Source organism: Equus asinus, chromosome 4, assembly GCF_041296235.1.
Source record: "Equus asinus isolate D_3611 breed Donkey chromosome 4, EquAss-T2T_v2, whole genome shotgun sequence".
Classification (NCBI taxonomy): Eukaryota; Metazoa; Chordata; class Mammalia; order Perissodactyla; family Equidae; genus Equus; species Equus asinus.
Genome location: NC_091793.1, coordinates 102,362,991 through 102,389,094, shown reverse-complemented (window position 1 = coordinate 102,389,094; position 26,104 = coordinate 102,362,991). Strand labels below are relative to the sequence as shown.

The 26,104-nt window shown below is 38.5% G+C and overlaps 1 protein-coding gene across 1 annotated transcript in view; it reads left to right on the top strand.

Moving 5' to 3' along the window:
- DPP4 (dipeptidyl peptidase 4) overlaps positions 1-26,104 on the top strand; it is an 86,783-nt gene that overhangs the window by 14,710 nt on the left and 45,969 nt on the right. The window contains exons 3-8 of the mRNA XM_014860096.3: positions 8,897-8,992; positions 9,396-9,487; positions 10,815-10,895; positions 16,542-16,594; positions 16,713-16,785; positions 17,569-17,689. Of these exons, the coding sequence (XP_014715582.3) occupies positions 8,897-8,992; positions 9,396-9,487; positions 10,815-10,895; positions 16,542-16,594; positions 16,713-16,785; positions 17,569-17,689 (516 nt within the window). The remainder of the gene's footprint in view (positions 1-8,896; positions 8,993-9,395; positions 9,488-10,814; positions 10,896-16,541; positions 16,595-16,712; positions 16,786-17,568; positions 17,690-26,104) is intronic.

Sequence of the window (26,104 nt, the reverse complement as noted above, 5' to 3'; positions counted from 1 at the left end):
GACTTCAAACACTTCCATAAAGTCTAATCCATCTATACCAATTCACAACAACTGCCAACATAGCACTTACTGTGTACGATCACGCTCTCAAATACTTAGGTTGTTTACAGCAGGAGTTATAACGACAGGCTTGGGAGCCAGATTGCCTACTTCAAATGTGGCTCTGGTACTTCCTAGTCATGGGACTTAAGTCCAGTTACTATCTGTGCCTCAGTTTCCTTACCTGTGAAATGAGGATGAAAGTAAGTTAATAAGTATATAATGCCTAGAATAGCCCAGTGCATTGGAAGGTCTCTATAAGCATTTACAATTATTATTCTTTATATATTTTTAACTTTTTTATTCTTTTAACAGTCCCAGAGGTAGGTACTGTGATAATACTTATCTCACATTTGTGAAAGTTTTGCCTGGTGAATGCCGGAAAGGATAATTTCTGTGGCAGTTTTGTTTTCCAATGATGATTTTTGGTTGTATCCTGGAAGATAAACACTTGTCAAAGAGGGTAGCCTCAATGATTATGCCTGTAAATCTTTCTGGAAAGTTCTTCAATGATTCAGTATTCGAGCTTTCAGCTTCCCCAAATACTGATGTTCTGGAATCAGTTTTCCTTGTCACACAAACTAATCGTTTTTAGCTTGCACTGTAACACCTTCTCTTCACTGCAATTACTTTTGAATATTTTTTGAGAGAAACCAGCCCTTTGCTAAAATAGTTACAAGTTTCACGGGACTGTGGGTCATTTCTCCATATAGTTAAGATGTTTCTACCCGTTAACTCTTTCTCATCTCTTTGTTTACGCTGGCTCAATGTCAGTCAAAACAGTGGGGCATAGAAGCCTTATCAGTGTTAAATTTGGCCGTTATTGTACCAGTCTTGTTTATTTCCAGAAGGGTCATGACAAGGTGAGAGGAAGTGACTATAGTCAGAAAAAAAATAATAATAAAGCAATATTTAGTGCCAGCTTCCTGCATGTGCTGAACCTCCTGGCTCTTTGCTGGGGTGAAGGCAGAGTGAATTGAGCAATGTAAACTGGACATAGTTCAAGTGATCCTGTTGGCCTTGCATTTCTTCACCAGTGGCCATAGATATCCTCATCTTGACTGGAATTTTGAGACCTGAATATTCTGCCCATTCCACTTTTCTGCTGTATATATTGGAGTCTTGTGTTGATATTATTTCAAGGTGATTACAGTTTCGGTCTCAACATCTGTCTTTCAAAACTGATTTTGGGTGCAGTTTTGTTTCTTTTTATCTTACTCACAATTCTGAGGAATGTTGAGATAGGGTCGTCAAACTATAGCCAGGGCTGGCTGCCTGATTTTAGAAATTGTTTTATTGGAAGGCAGCCATGTACATTCATTTATATATTGTCTGTGGCTGTTTTCAGGCTATGATGGCCCACTTGAGTAGTTGCAAAGCCTAAAATATGTACCATCTGGCCCTTTAAGAAAACTTTGCCAACCCCAGGGGTAGATACTATATTCTTACAGCTGAAAGAGACCTTCTTATTTTATAGGTAAGATGTGTAGGTCTTTAGTCAGTTAGAGTACAGAGATGTGAAGAATACAGAAATCACAGTAGATATTTCGGCAGACGGATTTAATATAAAAATTCCTTACACAGATTAAAGAGCAAAAGAGGAATTCTGAGGTAACCCTGAGCCAGTAGCTGTAGGAAGGCTTGGGAACCAAGGAGAAGAGGGACATAGAAGATCTGGGCCCAAAGCTCCAAGGGGTATGAGGCGCCCAGCTGCTCCTGGCATGGCTGAGAGTCAGGTTGAAGCAGGTCAGGTGTTCCAAAATACGCCGGAGGCCCGGCCAGGTGCTACTTCTGGGCGCATGCTGACAGGATCAGCAAGAAAAGGGAAGTCCCTCCTCCTCTCCTACTGACTCCAGTCCTTCTCTGTTTTCCTCTAATGGCAGGAGCTAACAGGAAGCCTGCAGACAAAGGGGTCTGGGAAATACAGCTGTAGATGCCCTTCCCAGCATTATTGAGCAACAATAGAAGTGTACCTTTTGAGCTGAAAGACATATGGTTGGCACCAGCTTAGAGAAAGGTCAGTGACTGGCATAGGCTTAGAGAAGTGAGATGGCCTAGTGACAGCTACTGGCAGGCTGGAACCTGAGGCTGCTGTCCCTACTCTGTCCAGACCCATCTGTCCAAGTGTGCTGCTCTGCCTACTGCCTCAGTCACTTGGAGTTCACAGTGCTAATGTTTAGAGCTGTGTTCCTGTGTTTGTATTCTTGTGTTTGTATGTCTGGCTTTCATCTTTTCATTCAACAAATATTTATGGAGTGCCTACCATGTGCTAGTCACTGTTCTTGCCCGTGGTGACATAATAGTAAACAAAATGAATCACAACAAAATCAGTGTCCTCATGGAGCTTACACTCAATCAAGGGAGGCAGAGGTAAACAAGACAAATAAGTGACAAATACAGTATTTTAGATAGTATCACTGCTAAGGAAAAAATCTAAAGCCAGGAAGGGCAATACAAAGGGAATGACATGAACCAGGGGTTTGTAAGTGTCAGTCCAGGGAAGGAGGGTTACATTTAAATAAAGACCTGAAGGAGGTGAGGGAGCGTATCTGAGAGGAAGAACATTCCAGGCAGAGGGTGCAGCAAATTCAAAGTCCCTGAGGCAAGAGTGGGCTGAGTGTGTCTATGGAACAGCTGCGAGGCCACTGTGAATAGAGTGAAGTAAAGAGAGAGCAGAAGGAGATGGTGAGGCTGGAGTCATGACAGACAACCCCCCATTAAGTTGTTTCCTTTTTTCCAAATTGTTGCTTTTCTGGGAAATGTGCATTGTACTACTTGGTTGGTCTTTCAGGGTAAACCTTTGAAAATATAATGATTACATCCCTAAACAAAAGTTTGGTCATCTGGCGCTGTGCTCTTACGGTAAATGCTTAGAGTATGCAGTCCCACATTCTACAGGCTCCAGCTAAATGGCAATATGTTTGTCAGATACCACTTGATGTACCTGGGGTGTTTCTCTTACTGAGAAGGTAAATCTGGTGACTGTGATTATATTTCAATGACTCTTGTGTATAGTAATCAGAGAAACATAACTCTTCACCAGTTCTCTAATTCTACAAGTCCAACAGTTTCCCTCCATACTATAAACTGCTGATTCCACTATGGATGCTATGGGTGGTGTTAGACATATGGAAGGGGGAAAGTGATGCTCATCGGTACTTAGCACATGATTAGATTCAACTTATCCTAGATGTTTTCTCAATGTGATGCTCATATGCTGTCTTCTTAGGATCATTTGGGATATGAACATAGTGAAAAGTAATTGGCTATTATTTTGTTGCGGTGAAATTCCTAATCTCTGCACCAATGCTAGGTACTCCAGAGGAGAGATTCTTCTATTCATCTTTGTGTCCTGATTGCCTAGCACATGCTTGGAACAAAACAATAGTAAATACTGTAACATATCTGGAGGGCTGCCTAAATTTTAAGTCCTGAGCTAAGCACATTATCTCATTTAATTGTGGCAAATCCCTGTGGCTAGATAATGCTATTATTTTCATTTTATAGATTTAAAAATTGGGGTTTCAAAAGATTCAGTAATTTTCCCAAGGCCCCAGCGCAAAAATTAGACCTGGGCTCAAACCCAGGCTCTCTGATTTCAAAGTCGTCAGGGACCCAACCCTTTACTGATATTTGTTGAATCAATGGAGTTGGGTGGTAGCTTGCATATGTTGCTGGATAATGCAGGGTATGAGGAGGCTTGCAGTCAATTTCTTCTTCTGCCTTCTTGAATTTTCTTCCTCTGTCCCCAGGTCAAGGCTGCTATTTTGCTAGAGCAAATTCTAAAGTAACACTCATTTTATTTCTTTAGCAGCAATATAAAATGTTAGCTGATTACCATATGGAACACAAGAACTCTCTAACCAGATATCTTTTTCCTGTGTTTGACAATTTTATGAGTTTATGAGCTGTAAAGAGCACATTTCTTTTTAGTTGCATTTCATTAGCCATTTATTTATCAACACAGTTTATCTTTCTAAAGTAGAAATATTATATATCATAGTTTAATGCAGACAAAAATGTTTACTATTAATGAATATAAAAATATTCAAAATATCCTGTAATCATAAAGTAACAATTGGTAAAAGCAAGACTACACTGTCTCTTACGTGGATCTTATCATTCTGGAATTACTTTTATTCAGAAATGGTTTTGATCCTACCACAAGGATTCATTAAGATACCATACACTTTGATAAGAATTTATCATTAGGTTGAACCATATTAAATACTGCTATTCTACCATTTTTGACTGATAAAAATGACATTTGCATACAGTTTAACCTAATAGTTACTCTCACCAAAGAAGTAAAGTATAAAGTTGTTCACCTTTTTTGGATTTTTAAATTGAAGGAGACACAAATCTAAGTTTCCATATAAGCTGATGGGTAACATATGATTAACTGCTTTACTTGGCTAGCACAGCACTTTGAACTGATAAGTCAAATGAACGACATGTCCCAGGCCCACCAGGAAAACCACACCAGCAGCCAAGACCCTCATCTGTTGCTGCAGCAGTGCCCTGTCAGTGAGCAAGTAGACAAGGAAGAAGAAACGTGAGCGTGTCCTCTGTGTTTGACGAAATAGGTTGGCAGCAAACTCTGAACTTGCTAAAGGTCAAAACCTGGACTTGGCACTCATGCCTCACAGAACTCGCTTATCTAGATGTTTCAAAAGTGTCTTCCAATGTTCACTGCTTATCGAATGGCAAGGCAGAAAACAAGGAACATTTGTTGCTCTACTTGCTCCAATTTAGCAGGGCTGTTCTGGGACTGGGTAGCCAGGATATGGAAACCAGCTTGCAGGGTCATGGTGAAGGAGCTCAGTAAGCCTAGCACAAGCTGAGGTAAGCCTGGGCCCTGCACTGATGTCCTGGGCCTTAGCAAGAGTGTGGCGTCAACGTTGGTATCTGGAATATCAGCAGATGGATCAAAATCACGTTGAGCCCATTATGAACAGAAGAGGCCCCGAATCTGATAGAGAGGATGAGTTTAGAAAAGCTGCGGCCTGCTGAGAGTGAGCCCAGAAACGTCTGAGGTGGGCGTGAGAGGTAAGGGCTCAGTGAGGAGCCCATCACGAATGTGAAGAGCAGCACCCTGGGTGAAGAGTGCCTCCTAGCAGGTGACATCACAGGCAATTTTGTCTCAATTATTTTAATATTTCAGATTTAAGTGTTTTGTCCTGAAAAACCTGGGCAAATACCCTAATGTGAGATAGCACTTAAGTGAGATACCACTGTATGTGATCTATTGTAGGTGCTCAGTTCATTCTCTTCTTACAAAATCAAGAGTCAGTGATAGATGTTCTATGTTGATTTGTCTGTTTTATTATATATGCGTATGTCTTAGTCCATTTGGGCTGCTATAGCGAAAATACCAGAGACCGGGGGCAGTGGGGACGGGGGCAGGCTTAAACAACAAACATTTATTTCGCACAGTTCCAGAGGCGGGGAAGTCCAAGCTCAAGATGCCAGTAGATTTAGTGTTTGGTATCTTGTGAGGACCCATTTCCTGTGTCCTCACATGACAGAAGGGGTGAGAGAACTTTCTGGTGTCACTTTTTTAAGGGTACTAATCCCACTCATGAGGGCTCCACTCTCGTGACCTAATGACCTCCTGAAGGCTCCATCTCCAAATACCATCACACTGAGTGTTAGGATTTCAACATATGAATTTGAGGGGGGACACAAACATTCAGCCCATTGCAATAGACATATGTGTGTGTGTGTGTATAAATTGTGCTATCACTATCTCTAGGTCTATCTAGACATCTACATGAGCAGATAATATTAGGATTGTGAATGTCTATAACCATTTATACTTTGAATTATACTAATTTGGGGAAGTGTTTCATGTCCATTTTAGACTAATAGCTCTTGATAGCAGGATATATATATCATCAACAGTGTTTCTCAAATACTACCTGCTTTATAACTATTTGATGTATGAAAAGATGATTGGGTGAATACAAACAATCAAGAGAATTTAGTGAACAAATGCACATTTGTAGTTTTTTAGTCCAATATGAGTTTCAAATAATATTTTCTATAGTACAAGTCTTTGTTTCTTGTTTGAAGGTCGACAAGTCTAAGGGCTGGTTTTACCCACTTGCTGTATTTCTGCTAACACATACAAATCTTGTTAGCTTTCAGAGATAAAATGCAAAACTGAGTTAAAAAATAGATTTTTTTTAACTTCTTTTACTTAAACTGGGCTTAAACAAAATCAATAAAGTCATAAAGTGAAGTGTAGCAGTTTTACCTATTGAAGCTGAAGGTCTTATAGGGAGAAAGACTGTGTTACCAGGTAAGATCCAAAGAAATAGAATCTTAAGGTCATTTTTTGAAAGAGAATTACCTTTCCACATGCTGTAAAAAATTAACAAGAGAAGATGCTGATAGCTTCGAAATCCCCAAAAGACTAAGAATTGCAGTTATAGGAATATTATGATGGTGACTGATATTGTGAGTGTATATTTGCGTGTATGTGGGAAAAGTAAAGAATTTGGAAAAAGACTTTAGGCTCTTTGTCGTCAGTGGGAGCTCTGGGATTGGGTAAGAAGAACTACATTGACCTGACTATGCTTGTAGGATGATGTCCTGCATCAATCGACAAAAATTTTGTGTGTGTGTGCCTCCTATGACATAGAACTGTGCTAGATGCTAAGGTTGATGCGAAAAACAAAAAACCCAAGGCCCTGTCTTCAACAAATACATGGCCTAGCTGAGTAAACCACACAGATAGGCATGAAAAAAAGAGTAATCAACACAGTCATTAAGTGACAGGAGCCAAATGAGTAGTGTGGAGGCAAAAGTCAGAAGAGATAGAATTAAAATCTTCCAAAATCTTCACAAAAGAGATGGGAGTTGGAGGATGGAAGATTGTGACAGCGAGGGAAGCAGTTGAAGACATTGCAGCAAAGTGGCTTAGGACAAGGAGCAGAAATGGAAAAGCCTAAAGATCTACTGGGTTTAGTAGGCAGACCAGTGTGACTGAGTTAGAAGGTTCATGCAGGGAGAGAGTGAAAATGCGCCTGGAAAGAGGGTCTCATGTCAGGTTGTGGAGGCTGCAAGTGCCAGAGTTTGAATCTTCCTGTAAGCAACGGGGAATCATTGAAAACTTTTGAGGAAGAGACCACCAGGATGGAAGTGGCATTTTAGAAAAATCATTCCAGTGGTAGTGCAGTTGAAGGATTGTACTGGGGAGAACCAGATGGCAGGGATACCTGGAAAAAAGATTTCACAGGAACAATTAACGAGGTTGATTGGATAAGGAGGTGGTAAAAGAGAGGGAGACATCAAAAATGATTTTCAGATGTTGAATTTGGGTCACCAGTAACAAAATATAAAACCACAAAAATTCCCTATAGTGGGGCTGGCCCCGTGGCCGAGTGGTTAAGTTTGCGCGCTCCGCTGCAGGCGGCCCAGTGTTTCGTTGGTTCGAATCCTGGGCATGGACATGGCACTGCTCATCAAACCACGCTGAGGCAGCATCCCACATGCCACAACTAGAAGGACCCACAACGAAGAATATACAACTATGTACTGGGGGGCTTTGGGGAGAAAAAGGAAAAAAATAAAATCTTTAAAAAAAAAAAATTCCCTATGGAAAACTAGCTTTCGAAGGAAGACAGTTATTTCAGACAAGGTAAGTATAGGGTTAGGGAGGAGCAAGTCCACTAAGAAGGCCCAACATAGCACTGGAAATGTGAGTTTGGGGTGTGGTGGGCTAGGGTAGTAAGTAGATTTTGTCACTTATTTAAATGGAAAGTATGCCTGAAACTCAGGATGTCACATTCTCCGCACTTGTTTGGAAGGAAGAATGTAGTGAGAGAAGAGCAGAAAGCTGAATATCAGGGCATTTCTGTCTTAGAAGTCGGTGGAGAAAAATACAGTCAAAATAGGAGATGCAAAAATAATAGTCGGAGAGGTAGGAGGACTACTGAGGTGTCAGAATCCAACGGAAGGGTTTCATGTAAACTTTCACCAAGTTCAGGGAAAAGCACCCGTAGAAACAGAGATCCCTGAACTGGGTAATCAGCATGTCTCAAGGTCCTTGAGGAGTGAGAGAGCTTCGAAGTGGATCTCAGGGCCTCAAAAAGGATGATCTAGCCTCGTGCTGTCCACCACAAGGCCACATGTAGCTACTGACTGTGAATGTGCCTAATCAAATTGAAATATGCTGTCATTGTAAATTACATACCAGATTTCAAAGACTTAGTATGAAAAGAAATAATGTGAAAGATCTCATTAATAACATTTAAATATTGATCATACATTGAAATGATAATATTTTGGATATATTGGGCTAAATAAAATATGCTATTAGGGGCCGGCCCTGTGGCCCAGTGGTAAAGTTCACGCACTCCACTTCAGCAGCCCGGGGTGTCGCCGGTCAGGCACCACTCATCAGGCCATGTTGAGGCAGCGTCCCACATGCCACAACTAGAAGGACCCACAACTAAAATAAAATATACAACTATGTACTGGGGGGATTTGGAGGAGAAAAAGCAGGAAAAAAATGCTATTAAAGTTAATTTTACCTTAAAATTTTTTAAATATGGCTACTAGAAAATGTACTCACATTATATTTTGATTGGACGTTGCTGATCTGGACCTTCATAATGAAGCTCAATAATATAGTGCTGTGAAACACACACACTCACATACACTTTAACAGTTAAATGTATTTTTAGTCTATCCACCCAGTCCAAACTCTTTGAAAATATGTTTTGCATTTTTTGAGTACATTTCTGTATTTTGTGACCAGTATATATTATAGAGATCCATTTGTTTATTTTGTGCAAAACTTAGGTTATTCCATCTTACTGAACATTTGGCTCTTTTTTTCAACCAACAGATGATGCTACAGCTGACAGTCGCCAAACTTACACTTTAACTGATTATTTAAAAAATACTCATAGGCTGAAGTACTACTCCTTGCAGTGGGTTTCAGGTAAGGATTTTTTGTAGGGGAGGGGACAGGTTTTTATGCTTACGTTCATTCTAGTTAGGTTGTGGGGCACTTTTATGGCACTGAGAAGATATCTTTGTTTTTTTAAACCCTATAGGAGAGTATTTTTTTCTGCTTGGTGGGAAGGGAGATAAGATAGAAAAAACCTTAGTATTTCTTTGATATGTACCATAAAAAGTTAAATGTGAATTGAATCCTTGACAATAATGATGGAAAAATGAATGCCTACTGGTGTAATATTCATCAGTCAATGTTTTTCCAACTTAGAAATGCTTATTTAGTACTTGTGTGAACTTAAATCTTAAATTTTTATTGCATAATTTTTAGCTTATGAAGATGTTTAATGGCAACTTGAAATATTGATCTGGCCGTTTTCTCTCTTCAGATCATGAATATCTCTACAAACAAGAAAATAATATCTTGCTATTCAATGCTGAATATGGAAACAGCTCCATTTTCTTGGAGAACAGTACATTTGTATGTTTAATCACATAATTAATTCATACTTTAAGGAAATTCTGGGGATTTTTTTTCATAACCTTTCAAATCATGAGTACTATCGTTTCTCATCCTGTTGGACTCTCTCTGCAGCATATGGCACAGTGGATCTTTCTCTCCTTCTTGGAATGCTCCCTGCCTTGGCTACTTTTTAGTCTCCTCTGACGATTCCTCCTCCTCTGCCCATACTCCTAAGTGTAAGTGCTCCCCAGGGCTCTGTCTTTGCTTGCTGGCCTCTCTCCTCACTTTGCATGCTCTCCTTCAGTGAATTTCATGCACTTCCACAGCATTCACGCTCTCTTTCTGGTCTTGTTTCTCAAATACACGCTTTTAACACTAACATTCTCCAAAGATCTAAACCTCTGTTTCCAACAGCTTGCTGGCTTCTACACATGGATGGGCTACAGGCATTTAAATTCAGGTCAAGCTAAACTAGTTATCTCCCCTTCATTCTCCTAGCAAAGTGAAAGCATCCTATTCCTTTTCCTGAGTTCCCAATCTTGGTAAATAGTGCTCTCCTCCAAGTCATTTAAGCTAGAAACCTCAGAATCCTCCTTGATCCCTCTGTCATCACCCATATTTAGCTACTCAACAAACCCTATTGATTTTCCCTCTGCAATGTCAAATCTCTCTCAGATTTCCATTCCCACTGTATAGTCCTGGTTCAAGACCTTGTTTGATCTTGTGATAGTGAGTATTCTAACTTCTGTCCCTATCTCCATTCTGTAGATCAGACCACTGCAATGCCCAAGTCCAAAGCTGATGCAACCTCTCTCATCTTATCTCAGCCACTGTGTCACCAGAGCATCTTCATAAAAGACAGATGAGATTCTATCACGTCCATGTGCAAAAAGTAGCTCATAGTTCACCTTCTTATATTTAGGTCCCAGCTATTTTTCTAATTTTCTGTCCTCTCACCTTCTACTTTATCTGATACATCCTATCCTGTTACACCTAACCTTTAGACAGTCTCTACGTATGCATGCCCTTTCCCACATCTGAGTTTTTGTTCATGCTGTTCCCCCTCCTGAGAAAGTTCTCTCTCTACCTGATCCCACACAGGCTCACACCCTCACAGCTTTCTTTCCTCGGTTAGCATTAATCCTTCCCTCCCTGCTTTTCCGCCCTGTTCACCACCCACCTTGCATTATGGTCCTTTGTGTGGGGGAATGTGCCATCTCTCCTAGACTGGGAGCTTCCAAGGCGTGAACCACATGTCTAGAACTGTACCTTCTACATAGTAAATGCTCAATAATGGCAGTTAAATGGAATTGTTCAATTGTTCTTTTTTCTACTTGATTGACAGGATGAATTTGGGCATGCTATAAGTGATTATTCAGTATCTCCTGATCGACAGTTTATTCTCTTAGAGTACAACTATGTGAAGGTAAAAGAAATGCTGTCTTCCTGTGATGTTTAAAGAATCCTATGACTATGTTATTTTATAACTGATTTCAAGTCTATGAATATTTAAGGTTGACACCTCAGTAATAGTAGGCACTAAAAACTTATTAATTCAGCCCCAAAGGAGAAATGGTCATTCTCATTCATAAAAGAGACATCCAACAAATGTTTTAAAAGAAATTCATTTTCAGTGTTTTTAAATACTAAAAAGTATAAGTAATAATATGTTATGGATACTAAAAAGTTAATAAAATAGAGCTTACTATTTAAAAGTATGTCTACATGTCTGACTTGTACATCCAGTAATAGAACCTCTTATTTCCTTTGTCTCAGTTTTAGATATAATAAAACTCTTGATAAGTATTAGCTTTAAAAAAAAGTTAAATTTCTCATCCTCCAAAAGAGACTCTGCAAGGTGATTCAGACCACCTCCCAGCCTTCAGGTCCTACCATACACAAACCATTCTAAAGCGGGAGCCTCAGCACTGGTCATCAGTGCCCTGCAGAGAGCACTCAGCCTCCTCCAGTCACCCAGCCCAACATCAAATTCTTACACATTCAGTAAAGGTTGCAGCCTAATTGCATATCCTCTTCGTGTTTAGAATGACTGCAAATCGCCAGTAACTTTAACTGCAATTTTTGGATTCCTGATGGATTTGACAACAGTTGTTGAGTATAGGAAGTTTTGAGACATGTAGGAAAGATTAAAAATTGGTAGAGATATTCTGCATTGAAAGCAAAATACACAGTGCCATATGATGTGGACTAATGGATGCTTTTCACTGGTAGACCTTAGCTGGACAACCATTGCTGGTAACTTGATTTGTTGTGTTGCTGGAGTTTTAACTGCTTTTACTGTTTTTACTCTGTCCCCTTCATCCCGCTGTCTATGCTTTTCAGACGGTATCCACAGTGCCCCTTTTACAACCTAAATTAGATTACATTATGATCATGATTAGTGGCTTCCCATCACCCCCAGAGTAAAACACCAACTCTCAACTCAGCACCCTCAGAAGCCTGTGTGACTGGACCCCAGTCAGCCCGTCTGAACACATCTCCTCCCACCGTCTCTGCACTCACCGTGCTTGGCCTGGGTTTCCCACCTCAGCCTGCACCTTAGAATCACCTGGGGGGGTTCTTAAAATACGGAGGCCTGCAGCCTACCCCACACCAACTAACTCAGCTTAGCTATGGGTGGGGCCTAGGCACAGGTAGATCTAAGGGCTCCCAGGTAAGTAAATGATCAACAGTTAAGAACTTTTAAGTTCACACCTCTTTATTTTTCTCAAGCATCACTTTCATTCCCATCTAAGGGCCAAAGCATTTGCTAGTGCTTCCTCCTAGAACCTTCTTCCCCTCATCATCATATGGCTCTCCCTTTTTAGTAGCACAGGTCCAGGCTGTCTTGGATCCCTTTATCTAACATTGCTCCCTGCCATTCTGTTCCCCCACACTGGACCATTCACTCTTTATCACATTAGCTTATTTTACTTTCTTCATACATTTTATTGCAAATCATGAATTATAAGATTTTTGAAAGTAGAGAACATATCTTCTATTTTACTTCCCAGAGTATCCAGTAGAATTTTCTGTACAGCATAAATGTTGACTAATCAACTCTCAAGAAACATATCCAGAACAAAGTAGTCATCTTCCGTTTCCTCGGAGGTCTACTGTGCAGTGTTCCTTAGATCCTACGCCATGGCTTCTCCATGACTGAGTTAGTGCAGACAGAAAGATTAATTATTACTTCTAAGTTGTGGCTACAAGAAAATAAGTGAGTGAGTGAAAACATAAATAAATAAGTACCAGACAACTTGGTACAGATGTTCTCCGATGCTCTCCGCTTATTGCCCAATGCTCTAGAGATAATAATAGTTGCATCACCTATACATGTTGACAGTGTTACAGGAGCCCTGCTAAGCACTTCACATGCATTCCCACGCACCTGAGGTTGTTGCTGTCATTATCCCCATTTTTCTAAAGAGAAAATTGAAGCTTAGAAAGGAATTGCCTGATACTACACAGTGGAGACTTGTCTTAGTCCATTCAGGCTGCTATAACAAAAGACCACAGGCTGTGCGGCTTGACAACAGAAATTTACTTCTCACAGTTCTGGAAGCTGAGAAGTCCAAGATCAAGGTGCCAGCATATTCAGTGTCTGGTGAGATCCCACTTCCTGGATCATAGTTGGCTCTCTTCTCCCTGTGTCCTCACATGGTAGCAGGGGCAAAGAATCTCTCTGGAGTTTCTTTTATAAGGGTACTGATCCCATTCACGAGGGCTCCACACTCATGACGTAGTCACCTCCCAAAGGCCCCACCTCCACATAGCATCACACTAAGGGTTAGGATTTCAACACATAAATTTGGAGGGGAAACAAACATTCATTCTATAGCAAGACTTGAATCCAGGTTAGAAGACTCCATAGCTTGTGCTCTTAAACGTGATCTTTCCCATCTTTGTGTTTCAACTTCTCTCTGCTGTGATGCTTTTTTTTCCCCTTTTCTGCATGACTGTCTTCTCCCACTGAAATTCAGTCCATGAATCACTTTTTCCATGCGCCTCTTTCCCACCTGAAGCCTAATATATTATTTCTGCCTCTCCCCACCCACCTCCATGATATCTCTTGTGACTCTTTTCTTGTATTTACTTGCTCATGTCCCCCATTCAACTATGAGCTCCTCAAGAAGAGGGAGCCTGTCTTATCCAGGAATGGCTGAGAGAGGATAGCTGCCAATGTTTATAACCCAAATAGACTGATGGTCTGTTTCAAAACATGGAGTGAATGTACCAAACATCTTGGGTATCCTTTTACAACTCATGATGGATCTGTCATTCTGCGATGATCTCAAACTTTCTTAAACCTCTTAAAATTTTTAACCTGTACTGCACCTTTTGGCTCTAGCAAGTATTATACTCAGAGGTTTCCCAGAAACAAGCATGGATTGTGTCAAAATAATCTAGGATTCAAAATGGAATGTGTGACTTGCAAAAAGTGGGGACTTAATAAATATTTGTTGACAAGAGAGGATAGGAGGGTGATAAATGATAAGTGGGAAATAGTCTTCAAGGTTAGGAACCCTGGCTTGTGTCTCAGCTCTTCCATTATACAGCCAGGAGTCCTTGGGCTACCCATTTCCTCTGTTTTATCCTCGTATGTAAAATCTGCTTTTTATTTTAGTTTGGTTTATTTCTTGAACACATACTATGTGGCTTGTGCTAGACCAGACTCCAGCTATTTAAAGATGAATAAGACAATTTCTTACCTCTAGGAGTATAATAGGGAAGACAGACAAATAAACAAGTAATTTCTTTTAAAATATCTTTATATAGGCATTAACATATAAACATAATTTTTGGTAAATGTTAATCCGTATAAGTATATATGTATTTTTATCTTCATTTTTTTTTCCTTTTTTTTTTTGCTTACCTCCTTCCTCCTCATCTCTCTGCCTTTTCCCCATGTATCCCATGTTAAGAATCTAGCATTGGGGCCGGCCCCATGGCCGAGTGGTAAGTTCATGCACTCCGCTGCAGCGGCCCAGGGTTTCACTGGTTTGGATCCTGGATGCGAACATGGCACCACTCATCAGGCCACGTTGAGGCGGTGGTCCCACATGACACAACTAGAAGGACCCACAACTAAAATATACAACTATGTACTGGGGGGATTTGGGGAGAAAAAGCAGAAGGTAAAAAACAAAGTAGATTGGCAACAGTTGTTAGCTCAGGTGCCAATCTTTAAAAAAAAAAAAAGAATCTAGCGTATATCTCTTCATATTTTGTGTTTTCTCTTTATATAATTCTATGAAGATAGAGATTCTTTTTAGTTATGCTTATTTTATAAAAATAGAATCATGTTTTCCATATTTTTCTATAAATTATATTTCTCACTCAATGATACCATGTGGAACTTTTTCCAAGTCATCTGATATAGCTTTAATTTATTTATTTTTAAGTTAATAGACTTTACTATTTACAGCAGCTTTAGATTTACAGAAAATAAGCAGAAAATACAGAAAGTTCCCATCTACTCCTCACTGCCCACTGCCTCCGCCGCACTTTCCCCCTTTAGTAACATTTTGCATTAGTGTGTTGCATTTCTTACAATGATCCGATATTCATACATTATTTACTAAAGTCGGTAGTTTACGTTAGGGTTCACTCTTTGCGGTGTACATTCTATGAGTTTTGGCAAATGTATAATGGCATGTAACTATCATTACAGTATCATACTGAATATTTTTACTGGCTGAAAATCCCCTGTGCTCCACTTATTCATTCCTCTCTCCCCCCAACCCCTTGCAACCGCTGATCATTTTACTATTTCTATAATTTTGTCACTTCCATAATGTCATATGGTTGGAACCATGCAGTATGTAGCCTTTTCAGATTGCCTTCTTTCACTTAGCAGTATGCGTTTTAAGATTCCTCCATGACTTTTTTTGATGTGATAGCTCACTTCTTTTTATCACTGAATAATATCCCAGTGCCTGGATGGCCCATGGTTTGTTAATCCATTCACCTATTGAAGGACTTTTTGGTTGCTTCCAAGTTTGGGCCATTGCTCCTAAAGCTGCCATAAAAATTTCTGTGTAGGTTTGTCATGTGGGTATAAGTTTTCAACTCACTTGGATAAATAGCAAGGAGTTTGCTGGTAAAGTTATTTGGGTTTGGAGTTTTCTTTGTGCAAAGGTTTTTATTGATGGATTCAATTTGTTTATTAGGTGTAGACTATTCAAATTTCCGGTCTTTCCTTGTCTCACTTTTGATAACTTGTTTGTCAAGGAATTTGTCCTTTTTTCTAACTTTTAAAATGTATTGGCAAAAATGTTTATAATAGGGTCTTATAAACTTTTAATGTCTGTAGAGTCTGTTGTGGTATCCCATTTGTCATTTCAGATATTGGTCATTCATACTTTTTTTCCTCGCTCTTACTATGTTAGCAATTTTATTAGTCTTGAAGAATAAGTTTTCAGCTTTGATTTGTCTCTATTGTGTACTTTCTATTTGATTACTGCTTTTACTTTTATTATGTCTTTTCTTCTCATTTCTTTGGATTTGGTTTGCTTTTCATTTGATAGCTTCTTAAGAGGGTTGTTTAAAATATCGATGGCATATGTATTTCGATTTTAATGTATATTGAGTGCCAAGTGGCTTTTAAAAAAATCTATAACACTTTATATGTTCATGATCAATGTAAGAAAGTAAACATTTCTCCACATCACCACCAGCAATAGCATTATAGATCTTTTAAATATTTTGCCAATAAGATGGTTGAAAAGTGAAAATTTGCATTTGTTTGAACAGGTGAACTTAACATACTGTGGTAAGTGCTAGGAATAGGAAGTGGCACTTGGGCCCACTGTGGTCCTGGGGAAGCTCCTTGGCAGAGGTGATGCCAGAGCTATGGTATAGATGAAGTCCAGAGGAGTTTATACCAGATGGTCTTTAAGATACTTTCTAATTCCAAACTTCCAGGAATCTAGATAGGGAATTATAAGATATGATAAAATTTGAGAATTATACAATGATACATTACTTTATCTCTCATCTTGAGCTCCTATAGCAAGTAGCCAAACTATTAAGGATCACAAAAGGCTGAAATGTCTGCTTTCTTTTATAGCAATGGAGACATTCCTACACTGCCTCATATGACATTTATGACTTAAATAAAAGGTCAGTTACTTCCTCATAAAATCTATTATGCTTTTCTAGTGTAATAATAATTTTTTCAAGAAAGCAATCCCACTGTGGTTTATTCATTTGGTAATGTTTCCTTGTATCTTTTTTCCAGGCAGCTGATTACAGAAGAGAGAATTCCAAACAAGACACAGTGGATCACATGGTCACCAGAGGGTCATAAATTGGTTAGTGAGTCTTTCCTGTTGTCAGGAAAATAATGATTGATATCTTTCATATGCAGAAGCTACTAACCCTGATATAGAGTAGACACTTAGGAAGCCAGTACTTCACTATCAAATATAGTGTTATTGCCTAAAATAATATTTTATTAGCCTACCACAGTAAATACAATTCCTCAACGTTTCTGAACTACCATTAGAGAATGCTTTACTGGGAAAATGCTCATTAAACTCTTAAATTCTAATTTCTGTTGTACTTAGATTTTTTTTAAGAGGAGTATCTGCTTTCAGTTAGTTCTGTGACCCTCTCTGTGTCACTATAGATATATCTTCATGTTTTATAGTGCTAGGAGAATGTCCGAAGTCCAAAAGAATCTAAACAGGAAGATGGACTGTTTATGTGTAGTTGAACTTGTCCGGGGTGCAACTGTATTGCCTCTACTCCACTCCCCCAGAAAGAAATGCACAAGCACATACCGTCCCAGAGAATTGGCCAGTCTTGTAGGGCTTCTCATACACTTTAGCATCCAATTAGTGGTGGTTGTGAGCTGCTTCTTTTTAATATATTAGGAGTATTTAGAGGATTATACCTGGTATACTTCTAATTTAAGAATGTGAGGGGAAGGGAATAAATGACTCTCTCTCTCAAATTGAATAACCTAAGGTACTCATTACCCTTGCATACCAATATTTTTTTTAGGATAAAGTAAATTAGGAATGTTTTTTAAAACTCTAAACAAAATATAGTAAAGATGTTATTATTTATCAATATTTTTTCAATCTTCCTAGGCATATGTTTGGAACAGTGATATTTATGTTAAAAATGAACCAAATTCGTCAAGTCAGAGGATCACGTGGAATGGGAAAGAAAATGTAATATATAATGGAATAACTGACTGGGTTTATGAAGGTAGAGACTTTAAAGCTTTCTCAAATCAGAAAATCTGTAAGTTTTCAAAAGTAGTTAAACATTTCTTTAAAAATAGGAAAATTCAATGGCGTTCAAAATAAGTTGCATTTTAAAAAATGTCATCAGGTCTCTTTTAGCACTTATAATACTAAGTATCTCATAAAACAAGAATTTCTTAGCAGTAGCTAGTACTGCTGGTGTCCTCTTTGTCTCTCAATGCTCCTATTGTCTTAGGTCCACTGCTACAAAGGGCCTTTCTGTGTAGGTGGCTGTTCTACTTTACTGGGGCATAAAGCCCCCAGATTAACATCAGATGTTTCTCTAACTGGGCCTACCTAACCCAGAAGTTACTAAGGAAAGCTAAATACTCCCACAGCATTCCAAAAGATAACAAAATATTGTTTAGAGGCTGGGGAGTAGTGGGGAAGAAAATGCCTGTTTTATAATGCATTTGTGTTCACTTGAACTTGGGCAAATCATAATTTCCTCTTTTTAAAGAAGAAAAAAATAATTAGAAGGGCTTAAGAAACAAAGAGTAAAAAACCCAGAACTAAAGAAGTGAAAAAGGATTGTTCTCTCTTTTAGGATAAAGAGTTTTAGAAAATATTAGAAAAACATTATTCATGTCAATAGTTGCCAAGGTAAGAGGCATTTTGAGGCTGACCCAAACCATTCACATGGTTGCCTCATGCTTATTAAAAATTCATCCTTATTTCTTCTTCATAGTTTAAAAAATTGGTTTTTCTTCATGACTTAATTTTGGTTCTTACCCAGTTCAAGTCAAGTTCAATTAAATGGATAACATTATAGCAACAACAAACAAAATCACTTTATAAGAAATAATTCCCGGGGCCAACCCCGTGGCCGAGTAGTTAAGTTCATTGCTCTGCTTTGGCAGCCCAGGGTTTCACCGGTTTGGATCCTCGGCACGGACATGGCACCGCTCATCAGGCCATGCTGAGGTGGCATCCCACACAGCACCGCTAGAAGGACCTACAACTAGAATATACAACTATGTACGGGGGGCTTTGGGGATAAGAAGAAGAAGAAGAAAAAAAAAGAGAGATTGGCAACAGATGTTAGCTCAGGTGCCAATCTTTAAAAAAAAGAAAAAGAAAGAATTCCTATGGCCTGGAAATAAGTGTTAGATTAAAGCTTATAATGAAATTTACTAGCACTAGTCACTTAAGAGATTGAAAAACGTCTTTAACACTTGTTTGGAACAGCACAGCACAAGATCCTCCAGGTGAACTGGGTAAAGCCTTTTCCCAAAGCTGTGACCAGACCCTTCCTCGGAACTACCAGGCATCTCTAAGATATGAACACCCCTAGCACTAACACCCTTTCCAAGGTCGATAATAGCTGGAGGAGTCTCATTTTGCTTGTTCACGACCAAGCCATTCACAAGCAGAAGAAGGGCTTCACAACTCCAGTGTGGGCCTGTCTCTAAAAACAGGACTTTGATCCATGCAGCGAAATTCCTACAATTGGTTTTGTGTATTTACACATGATCCATACTTAGAATACCTGTTTCTGTATATATTGGATCCATCCTCCCATTGGAGCCACTCTCTCCACTACAGCCGTGAAGGCTTGTTGGGATTGAAAGAGAGTACATTTTGGGACTCCGTGGATTCACAAGTGAAAGAACAAACAAAGCTGCCAGGTCCAGAGAGTGCCATGTGCCACAGTGCAGAGGGACACTCAAAGAGGAGCCTACATTCTGGAACTGGGGTTCTCCCCACCCCACCCCATCCTGTGTCCCCAAATGGCTTTCTCTCTCAATTTCTCTATGTTTTCACTTTGTCTTATTTCATGATTTTCTAATTGATTTTTATTTTATTTATGTATTTTTTTATTGAGGTAACAATGGTTTATATCATATAAATTTTAGGTGAACATTATTATATTTATATTTCTGTGTAAACTACATCATGTTCACTACCCAAAGACTAGTTACCATCCATCACCATATACATGTGCCCTATTGCCCTTTTTGCCCTCCTCCCTACCCCCTTCCCCTCTGATAATCACCAATCTGATCTTTGTATCGATGAATTTGTTTGTTGTTGCTTTTATCTTCTACTTATGAGTAAAATCACGGTATTTGACTTTCTCCGTCTGACATTTTGCTTAGCATAATACCCTCAAGCAAGGTCCATCCATGTTATCACAAATGGCAAGATTTCATCTTTTTTTAATAGCTGAGTAGTATTCCGTTGCATGTATAAACCACATCTTCTTTATCCATTCATCCATTGATGGGCACTTAGGTTGTTTCCAAGTCTCAGCTATTGTGAATAACGCCGCAATGAACATAGGGGTGCATATATCTTTGTGCATTTATGTTTTCATGTTCTTCGAATAAATACGCAGAAGTGGAATAGCTGGATCACATGGTAGTTCTATTCTTAATTTTTTGAGGATTCTCCATACTATTTTCCATAGTGGCTGCACCAGTTTGCATTCCCACCAGGAGCGTATGAGCGTTCCCTTTTCTCCAGGTCCTCTCCAGCACTTGTTATTTCTTGTCCTGTTAATTATAGCCATTCTGATGGGTGTGAGGTGATATCTCATTGTAGTTTTGATTTGCATTTCCCTGATAATTAGTGATGTTGAACATTTTTTCATATGCTTATTGGCCATCTCCATATCTTCTTTGGAAAAATGTCTGTTCAGATCTTTTGCCCATTTTTCAATTGGTCGTTTGTTTCTTTGTTCTTGAAATGTAAGAGTTCTTTATATATTTTGGATATTAACCCCGTATCGGATATGTGGTTGGCAAATATCTTCTCCCAATTATAAGGTTATCTTTTTGTTTTGTTGATGGTTTCCTTTGCTGTCCAGAAGCTTTTTAGTTTGATGTAGGCCCATTTGTTTATTTTTTCTTTTGTTTCTCTTGCGTGGTGAGACATGGTATTCAAAAAGATGCTGCTAACACTGATGTTGAAGAGCATACTGCCTGTGTTTTCTTCTAGAAGTTTTCAACTCTTACATTATGGTTTCATCTCTTACATTAAAGTCTTTAATCTATTTTGAGTTAATATTTGTGTATGGTGTAAGATAATGGTCTACTTTCATTCTTTTGCATGTGGCTGTCCAGTTTTCCCAGCACCATTTATTGAAGAGAGTTTCCTTTCTCCATTGTATGTTCTCAGCTCCTTTGTTGAAAATTAGCTGTCCATAGATGTGGGGGTTTACTTCTGGGCCCTTGATTCTATACCATTGATCTGTGTCTGTTTTTGTGCCAATACCATGCTGTTTTGATTACTGTATCTTTGTAGTACTTTTTGAAATCAAGGAGTGTGATACCTCTAGCTTTGTTCTTTTTTCTCAGGATTCCTTTAGCTATTCTGCACTTTTTGTTGTTCCACATAAATTTTAGGATTCTTTATTCTATTTCTGTGAAAATGTCACTGGGACATTGGTAGGGATTGTGTTGAATCTATAGATTGCTTTGGGAAGTATGGACATTTTAACCATGTTAATTCATAGAATCCATGGACATGGACTATCTTTCCATTTTTTTTGTGTTTTCTTCAATTTCTTTCAACAATGTTTTTTTCAGTATGTTTATAATATATACTTTTTTTTAAGACTTTATTTTTTTTTATTTTTCTTTTTTCTGCCCAAAACCCCCCAGTACATAGTTGCATATGCTAGTTGTGGGTCCCTCCAGCTGCAGCATGTGGGATGCCACCCCAACATGACCCCATGAGCAGTGCCATGTCATGCCCAGGATCTGATCCAGCGAAACCCTGGGCTGCCGAAACAGAGCAGGAGAACTCAACCATTCGGCCACAGGGCTGGCCCCTCAACAATGTTTTATAGTTTTCAGTGTACAAGTCTTTCACCTCTTTGGTTGAATTTATTCCTACCTATTTTATTCTTTTTGTTGGGATTTTAGATGAGATTGTAGATTGTATTCTTTTTTTTTTTTTTGGTTTCTGAACAGCAGACGTTTATTTCTCATAGTTCTGGAGGCTGGAATTTGAGGTCAGGGTACCAGCATGGTTGAATGAGGGCTCTCTTCTGGGTTGCAGACTTCTAGAGTCGTCCTCCAATGGTGGGAGGGGTGAGGGAGCTCTGTGGGGTCTCTTTTATTTTTTTTATTTTTTATTTTTTTATTGAGTTAATGATAGGTTACAATCTTGTGTGATTTCAGTTGTACATTAATGTTTGTCATTCGTGTTGTAGGTGCACCATTTCACCCCTTGTGCCCACCCCCTACCCCACCTTTCCCCTGGTAGCCACTAATCTGTTCTCTTTGTCCACATTTTTAAATTCCTCATATGAGTGGAGTCATACAGAGATTATCCTTCTCTAACTGGCTTATTTCACTTAACGATGGAATTGTATTCTTAATTTCTCTTTCTGCTACTTCATTGTTGGTGTATAGAAATGCAACTGATTTTTTTATGTTGATTTTGTATCCTGTGACTTCACAGGATTCTTTTATTATTTCTAATAGTTTTTTGGTGGATTCTTTAGGATTTTCTGTATAAAATCATGTCATCTGCAAATAGTGACAGTTTTACTTCTTCCTTTCCAATTTGGGTCCCTTTTATTCCTTCTTCTTGCCTGATTGCTCTGGTTAGGACTGCCAATGCTATGTTAAATAAGAGTGATGAAAGTGGGCTTCCTTGTCCAGTTCCTGTTCTTCAAGGGATAGTTTTCAGATTTTTACCATTGAGTATGATATGAGCTGTGGGTTCATCATATATGGGCTTTATTATCTTGAGTTACTTTCCTTCTATACCTATTTTATTCAGACTTTTTATCATAAATAGATGCTGTATCTTGTCTAGTGCTTTCTCTGCATCTATTGAGATGCCCATATTCTTTATTTATTTATTTGTGACATTTATTCTTCGTTTTATTGATGTGGTGTATCACATTGATTGATTTGCAGATCTTAAACCATCCCTGCATCCCTGGAATAAATCCCACTTGATCTTTGATCATGGTGTATGATCTTTTTAATGTGTTGTTATATTCGATTTCCTAGTATTTTATTGAGGATTTTTACATCTGTGTTCATCAGTAATACTGGCCTGTAATTTTCTTTTTCTTGTGTTGTCCTTGTCTGGTTTTGATATCAGGGTAATGGTGGCCTCATAGAATGAGTTAGGGAGCTTCCTCTCCAATTTTTTGGAAGAGCTTGAGAAGGATGAGTATTAAGTCTTCTTTGAATGAATGATTGAAATCACTAGGGAAGCAGTCTGGTTGCGACTCTTGTTTTTTGGGAGGTTTTTGATTACTGTTTCAATCTCCTTACTGGTGAATGGTCTATTCAGATTCTCTATTTCTTCTTAATTCAGTTTTGGAAGGTTGTCTTATTCTAAGAATTCATCCATTTCTTCTAGATTATTTAATTTGTTGGTGAATAGCTTTTCATAGTATTCTCTTATAATCCTTTGTATTTCTGAGATGTCCTTTGTAATTACTTCTCTTTCATTTCTGATTTTATTTGAGCTTTCTCTCTTTTTTTCTTGGTGAGTCTAGCTAAAGGTTTGTCAGTTTTGTTTATCTTTTCCAAGAACCAGTTCTTAGTTTCACTGATTTTTTTCTATTGCTATTTTAGTCTTTATTTCATTTATTTCTGCTCTGATTTTTATTATTTCCTTCTTTCTACTGATCTTGGGCATTGTTTGTTCTTCATTTTGTAGTTCCACTAGGTGCACTTGTAAATTGTTTGAGACTTTTCTTGTTTGTTGACATAGGCCTGTATTGCTATAAACTTCCCTCTTAGTACCGCTTTTGCTATATCCCATACATTTTGGCTTCTTGTGTTTTCATTTTCATTTGTCTCCAGGTATTTTTTGATTCTTCCTTTTACTTCTTCATTGAGCCAATCATTGTTCAGTAGCATTTTATTTAATCTCCACATATTTATGACTTTTCCAGCTTTCTTCTTGTAATTGATTTCTAGTTTTATACCATTGTGATCAGAAAAGATGCTTGATATTATTTCAGTCTTTGTAAATTTATTGAGACTTGTTTTGTGGCCTAATATGTGATCTATCCTGGAGAATGTTCCAGATACATTTGAAAAGAATGTGTATTCTGTGGGTTTTGCATGGAATGTTCTATATATATCTACTAAGTCCATCTGGTCTAATGTGTCATTTAAGGCCAGTGTTTCCTTATTGAGCTTCTGTTTGGATGATCTATCCATTGATGTAAATGGAGAGTTAAATTTCCTTACTATTATTGTGTTACTGACTATTTCTCCCTTATGTCTGTTAATAATTGCTTTATATATTAAGGTGCTCCTGTGTTGGGTGCACAGATATTTAGAAGTGTTACATCTTCTTGTTCAATTGTTCCCTTTCTCATTATGTAGTGCCCTTCTTTGTCTCTTGTTAAGTTCTTGTTTTAAAGTCTATGTCATCTGCTATAAGTATTGCTACTCCAGCTTTCTTTTCTTTGCCATTTTCATGGAGTGTCTTTTCTATCCCTTCACTTTCAGTTTGTGAGCGCCTTTAGGTCAGAAATGTCTCTTGTATGCAACATATATATGGGTCTTGTGTTTTTATCCATTCAGCCACCCTATGTCTTTTGATTGGAGCATTTAGACCATTGACAATTAAAGAAGCTATTGATAAGAATGTACTTATTGCCATTTTGTTACTTTTTTTCTCAGTCTTTGAGTGGCTCTTCTCTGTTCCTTTCTTCTTCTCTTGCTCTCTTCCCTTGTAATTTCATGGCTTTCTTTAGTATTATGTTTGGGTTTCTTTCTCTTAACCTTTTGTGTATTTATTATGGGTTTCTGGTTTGTGAGTACCATGAGATTCATATAAAACAACCCATGTAAATAACAATCTATGTTAAGTTGATGGTCTTTTAAGTTTGACCTCTTACTAAAAGCCCTAGACTTTTACTCCCTTCCCCCTACATTTTGTTTTTAATATCAAATTTAACCTCTTTTTTGTGTGTCTATCCTTTAGCTTCTTATCATGGAAATAGATAATTTTAATGCTTTTGTTTTTTGACCTTCATATAAGCTTTATAGGTGATTGATCAGCTACCTTTACTGTATATTTGCTTTTATCAGTGATTTTTTTTCTTGGTAACTTTCTTATTTCTATTTGTGGTCTTTTCTTTTCCATTTAAATAAGTCCTTTTAACATTTCTTATAAGGCTGGTTTATTGGTGATAAACTCCTTTAGTTTTTGCTTGTCTGGAAAACTCCTTCTCTCTCTTTCCATTCTGAATGATAAACATGCCAGGTAGAGTATTCTTGGCTGTAGGTTTTCCCCTTGCAGCACTTTGAGTATGTCACAGTACTCACTTCTATCCTGTAAGGTTTCTACTGATAACTTTATGGGGTTTCCTTGTATGTAACGTGTCACTTTCTCTTGCAGCTTTTAGATTTCTCTCTTTAGCTTTAATTCTTGCCATTTTAATTATAGCAGGTCTTGGTGTGTGCCTTTTTGGGTTCATCTTGTTTGGTTCTCTCTGTACTTCCTGAACCTGAATGTCTGCTTTTTTCTTTTTAGGTTAGGGAAGTTTTCAGCTATTATTTCTTCAAATAGGTTCTCTGCCCCTTTGTCTCTCTCTTCTCCTTCTGGGACACCTATAATATGGATGTTAGTATGCTTGATGTTGTCCTAGAGGTCCTTTAGACTGTCCTTGTTCTTCTTAATTCTTTTTCCTGTTCAGTTTGGGTGATTTCCTCTAGTCTTTCATTCAGGTCCCTGATCCATTCTTCTGTGTCATCTACTCTGCTGTTGATTTCGTTTAGTGAATTTTTCATTTCCAATATTGTATTCTTCACTTCTTACTGGTCTTTTTCATATTTCCCAATTCTTTGTTGAAGTTCTCACTGTGTTCATCTATTCTTCTCCCAAAATCAGTGCGCATCCTTATGATTATTAGTTTGTACTCTTTGTAAGGTACATCGTTTATCTCTATTTTGTTTAGTTCTTTTTATGAGCATTTGTCCTGTTCCCTTATTTGGAATATATTCCTTTGTGTCCTCATTTTGTCTACTTCTCTGTGCTTATATCTATGTATTAGGTAGATCAGCTAGGTCTCCCAATCTTGGAGATGTGGCCTTATGTAAGAGGTGCCTTATGAGGCCCAGCATTGTGCTTCGCTCTCGTCACTAGTTCCAAATGTTCCAGGTGTGTCCCCCATGTGGGCTATGTGGGACCTTCTGTTGTGGCAGGGTTGCTCTTACTGTGGGTGCATGGGTAAGCTAAGCTGAACCCTGGGCTGGCTGGTTGTAAAGCTCAGCTGCATGTGGCTGCTACATTCACTTTAGTCACTTTATTGGGCAGGGTAAGCCCCAACACAGCTGGCTTCAAGGTCTAATAGTACCTAGCTGCTGTTGCTTTGCTGTTAAGTGAGTCATGGCTGGTTTCTAGGCTCAGGGGCTCACAATTGTTGTAGGCCTCTAGCCTGGAGGCT